We start from the raw sequence: 5,268 nt of genomic DNA on the forward strand, positions 1-5,268 counted from the left end.
TTTACACACAGACTAATTTGAAGGCATACATATCACTGTGGAAAGGTTTCTATTATATCTCTATTTTGCAAAACAGCCTTTTAATTCAAATGCTTTCAATCTACACGCTCCATAGGAAGGACAGAGTGAGCACTCACTTTTATATATTTAGACAGCAAAGAACTGAATTCATGTCAGATTTTTATAACCCTGAGCTGGTCAAGAGTACATTTCTGAGCACGTTAAGGCACCGTGTCAGTGTCATGCAAAAAAGCATGCATTTCATCACGGCTACGTCCTTTTGACTTCAACCACATATGGTCATCTCTCAATTCACTGCTCCCTGCATTTCACCTCTAAGATCGTCTTGATATTGATTGCAAAAGAAGTGTGATGCCTATTGTGTTTACTGCCTTGATTTGTTCTTAAAAGACAAATATCACATTGGTCCCATCCATATTGTGCTTCTTGAGTTCAAATATTCAGGGATTAGTTGTTATACAAATTCTGAGAATTTACCCAATGAATGCTGACAGTGTGCCTCTGTACATGGATGTCTCGATGTGTTCTCAACCAAGTCCACTCAATGTTGAGGCTGCTTGTAAGCAAAGCACTGCACAGTGGTGCGGTCTACATGCTAGGAAACATTTAAACACACACTGTTTGAGATAAAGACTGAAGTAAACTGATGGCCCTTTGCCTGAGCCTGCTTAGTGCTTCCTTTTCCTCTGAAGTGCATATGAAAAATTTTGGAGTAAGGTCATGGCTTCCTCAGTAGCCAATAATTTCAGTTTATTTCTAAGTTTTGCTCATTTTTATAGATTTTCTTTTACCACGTTTAGGTTTATGCTTAAACTTTCCCCTATTTAACTACTGAAAGAAATTCTCAAAACCAATAGCATTATACTTTAAAATGAAACTAGCAAGTCTCCAAGGAATGGACTTATCCAGGACAGTGGCCCATACTTTTTTATTACCAAGTTCATTGCTAGGAAATAAAATTGGATAGATTTTGCTTTGTAAATCCCATGCTAATAAATAGAATATCTGACCAAATGCAATCTTTTTTAGAACCAAGTTACTACTTTTGTACCATCAAAATAACTTTTGACAGTCAAATTTGTGCTTCCAACATGATAGCTGGCATGCCTTATGTGTCTTGGGCAATATCTAAGACACCCTGTGGCTTCCTCTGTTCCTGCCTCTACCTTTTGACCTGAGAATTGTTCATTCTCAGCTTCTTCCTTTGCTTTCTTGCTTCAACGGTTGGATGGGGGTGGGGGTGTTGTGATAGTGAACCCCATGGCAGAGAGTCTGATCATGTGGTCCACTAAGATGTACCGCCTGGGGTAGAATCTGAGGAATGCTGTATCCATAGCCTTGTACAAACTATTTAACATCTTATCCCTACTTCTCTTAGCTATAAAATCAGGATAATAACTACATGTCTTTCAGGTTACCACTATGATTCTCATACCCCTAATGGCCTTAGGCTGGCTGGACAGAAGGAGTTTAACCCAGCACTTGAGCTGTAGCTGTCAGTTTATACCATTATCTTAGAGATTGCAGGCAGCTCAGGATCACATTGGGTTTTTGCTTTTCCTTGCCTCTCGTGCATGAAAGCCCCACAAGCTTATGGTCCATTGGGGCCCAGAAACAAGAAGGGAAGCTGGAGAGAAGAGTGATGCCGTTTGGGATACTGCTAGACACAACACAGATTTAGAGGTTACGAGGGGAATGAAGTGGAGGTTCATCAATTATTGTTTCCCTAGAGGTGCAGGTCTCAGTAATGATAAGCCCACACTCACCCTCTGTTTTGAAGAATAATCCGCTCCTGGGATCTTGGTTGTTCTTCCTGACTCTGGGCTGGTGCATTCTCCATCACCTTTCCCTCCTCAAGAGCCAGTGGTTCCTATGATGGAAGATCCACGGCTTTCCGTTCCTAGGGATGAGGTGGGTCTGTCAGTCCTTAGACCAACAAGTACAAAAGAGCCCTCGTTAAGCCACTTAAATTAGATGACAGTTCAGTTAGACTGTCAAACACCGTATATCTGTGAAAGAGACTTCCCAAGAAACTTGTGGCACAATGCCTAGCCTTTAGAATATGTGTGTTCTCATATCTTGGGGTCTCTTCATGAGTAGGTACCTGTGAGAAGCTCTGCTTTTCTTGGAAGGCCCAAGTGAGGGAGCTTCCAGAGAGGCAGTGAGCCAATGTGTTAGAGATATCCACACTCTGAGGGTGTAGTAGTTTCCATACATCAAGGAGTCACAAAGGGCAATTTTCATGCCTAAAAAAAAAATCCCTCTTTCTGTTTCATAGGAATTAAGGAATCCATTAAGAAATCTTATTTCTTAACAGGGGCACAACGATACCACAGAATCAGCCCAAAGCTGAGCTTTCTGGGGTTTGTTTGTTTGTTTTTTGTTTTGTTTGTTTGTTTTGATCAGGAACTTGGTGTCCAAATGACCCCTCCCCTTCTTTTTTTTTTTTTTTTTAGAAAACTGCCTTTATTCTATTAGTTGGAAAAATTAACTGGTACAGAAAAATGTTTAGTCAGCTGGAGAGAAGAGACACCCCCACCCCCACCCATAAGAACTGGTGGCTCCTCTGGGAGGCAACTTGGATACAGTGTGGAGAAAGGAGCACTGTGACTTAGAGCCAGACCCTGCAGTCCAGGTGAGAAAGGCTATGCCACCTCCAAAGTATAACTGCCTCAGGCGGGAAACCAAATTCCTACTTAGTCCAGTCTGGAAAGGGGTACTGGAATGATATATAGGGCTGAATAAGGGATATGGCCATATTTTATCAGAGAAAGTGACAAAATGGGAATTTTAAAAATGAATTCTTCCATCTGACTTTATTTCCAAATACACTTTCTTAAAAAAAAAGAAAGAAAGAAAGAAAGAATGAAAGAAAAAGAAAAGAAGCAATACACTTCCTGTGGGAATGACAAATATCAGTATTAGGAAATCCAATTATACAAAAAATACTACATCTAGTCTGGGGTAGATATATTTATTTTTTGGTAACATACATTAAGTGGCACTAATTACACAGTAACTATAAGGTAACTAACATGAGACCACAGAACTGTAACTCTGCCACAGCTGAGTGGACTTGGGCCTTTCTGGCTGAGCAAGATTTCAAAAAACTGAATACCCACCCCAGAGCTCTGGCAATGGAGTCTGTTAACAAGGAAAGCTCTGAAGTAGTGACTCACCAGAGTGCTTGCAGTTGACAGAAAGTAGGCAGGACATGTTAGTTATAAAGTAGTTACAGCCTAATTCACAAAAGTTACCAACTGTTTCTCTTTCTAGAAAGAAGCAAGAAGTTAAGAAATTCTTTGAATTAGCGCCTGTATCAAGTGGAGTGCAGAGAGGGCTGTTAGAGCAGTGTCAGAAGGACCCTGGCTGGTCAGACAGGTTGGACATTATTAATAATCATGGTTGGCTTCTAAATACTGGTAGCAAGATGACTTCTGATTTGTAATCTTAGGTAAATTATAGATAAATGAAAAGGCCAGTAATCATACACTAAGATTAATAAACAGCACTTCAAATTAACCGCATGAGGCTGCGTTTCACAAGGCTTCACAAGATGAGGCACCCAGACTTTTTCTTCCCACGTCTAGCTTGCAGAGCAGCTCTCGTGGCCATCTCAAAAACCTCTCTCACTCTATCTTTGGTCTTTGCTGAACACTCCATGTACCCAAAAGCGCCAATCCTGTTTGCCATATCTCTGCCTTCTTCAGGTTTTACCGGCTCCTGCTTCATTTTGGCTAACTCCCGTCTTGTGTGCTCATCATTCCGAAGGTCCTTCTTGTTCCCAACCAGGATGATGGGCACATTTGGACAGAAATGCTTGACTTCTGGAGTCCATTTTTCTGGGATGTTTTCTAAACTATCAGGGCTGTCAATGGAAAAACACATCAATATAACATCAGTGTCTGGATAAGAGAGAGGCCTCAGGCGGTCATAATCTTCCTGTCCAGCTGTGTCCCATAAAGCCAACTCTACCTGCTTCCCATCCACCTCGATATCCGCCACATAGTTTTCAAACACCGTGGGCACATAGACCTCTGGGAACTGGTCCTTGCTGAAGACTATGAGCAAGCATGTCTTACCACAAGCTCCATCACCAACAATCACCAGTTTCTTCCTGATGGCAGCCATCACTTATAAAGGTGCTAAAAACACACAGGTTCTGGGATGCAGTTGTACAAAGTACCTGGAACTTCTCAGATGCAAGGCTCAAGGCGACGACTCCGAATCCGGCCTCTTCGCGCTGAGGACGCCTGTCCGCGAGTCTGCGAGCTCCAAGCCAAGGACGGGCAGCTCCGTGGGAGACGGCGGGCTAAGGAGCCCCTCCCCTTCTTCTAATGAATTTGGGAGAGAGTGATATTGCTGGGCTTGGTCATTTGGTCTCTGTATTGATCACAAGTCTAACCACCACACTATATTCAATGTCACTCACATAGTTTGCCCTAATCTTTGCATTTTCAAGGAAGGAGAGACAGGGAAACTCCAGCCAGAAGCTGAACAATCTCAAAGAAAGGTTAGGACAGCAGATCTTCCTCTTACTAAGCCATTTCTTAAAGCATCATTAGGAGGACGTCTCTGTTTCTCCCAGGAAGTTCTCTGCTGCTTTCAGAGTAGGTAGGATTAGAAATATCCCTGCATCCCACTTGTGGGAAAGATGGTTATAGCTGGACTTTTTCATCCTCCCAAAATAGATGGGAAAGAAGATGACTGTCTCCCCGGTGATCTGTGCTTTTGCATGTTTTATGAGATTATCTGAATGTCCCTGCTTTCAGTCTAAGCCTTGGAGCATCCGGCTGTTTGCTTTCCACAGCCTCTGGAGCAGGTGTCCTGGCAACCAGATGGCTGAGCTGAATAGATTGAGATGTTTACATGAAATAGCTGACCACTGTCTCTGGGTACCACAGCCTCTGTCACTAGAGAGAAGAACTCCTGGATGTTAAACTGGATATATTAGTAGATTAGGCTGATACTCTGGTGTTCCAGATACAGCAAATCCATTCAGGAAATCAAAACCCCCTCAGAGCCTGTATATCATAAATAACCAGAAAACATTAGTGAACTGAGTTAAACTTGAGCTTTCCTCCCTGTTGGGACTTTGATACTTCAAAGGCAAACAACAACAAAAATATCTTCAAAGTCTTTGCAATGTTCCAAAGGACCTCTTCAGAGATACCTACCTATCCAAGACTATGCTAGAGAACACATTGGCTGAACTTCTTTAGAACAGGTTCAATTTTGGGGCTCTCA

The 5,268-nt window shown here is 42.3% G+C and overlaps 1 protein-coding gene across 1 annotated transcript; it reads right to left on the bottom strand.

Moving 5' to 3' along the window:
• Positions 1 to 2,979: 2,979 nt before the first annotated feature.
• Positions 2,980 to 4,335, bottom strand: LOC110292411 (transforming protein RhoA). The gene has a single exon (XM_021159704.2). The coding sequence runs from the start codon at positions 4,150 to 4,152 to the stop codon at positions 3,571 to 3,573; it is 582 nt and encodes a 193-aa protein (XP_021015363.2). The 5' UTR covers positions 4,153 to 4,335; the 3' UTR covers positions 2,980 to 3,570.
• Positions 4,336 to 5,268: the final 933 nt, after the last annotated feature.

The sequence above is a fragment of the Mus caroli genome, unplaced genomic scaffold (genome assembly GCF_978045245.1).
Source record: "Mus caroli unplaced genomic scaffold, Mus_caroli_1 scaffold_6, whole genome shotgun sequence".
NCBI lineage: Eukaryota > Metazoa > Chordata > Mammalia > Rodentia > Muridae > Mus > Mus caroli.

What these genes read in the sequence shown, in the direction of transcription:
- LOC110292411 (XM_021159704.2), bottom strand. Translation starts at nt 4,152, where the DNA reads ATGGCTGCCATCAGGAAGAAACTGGTGATTGTTGGTGATGGAGCTTGT.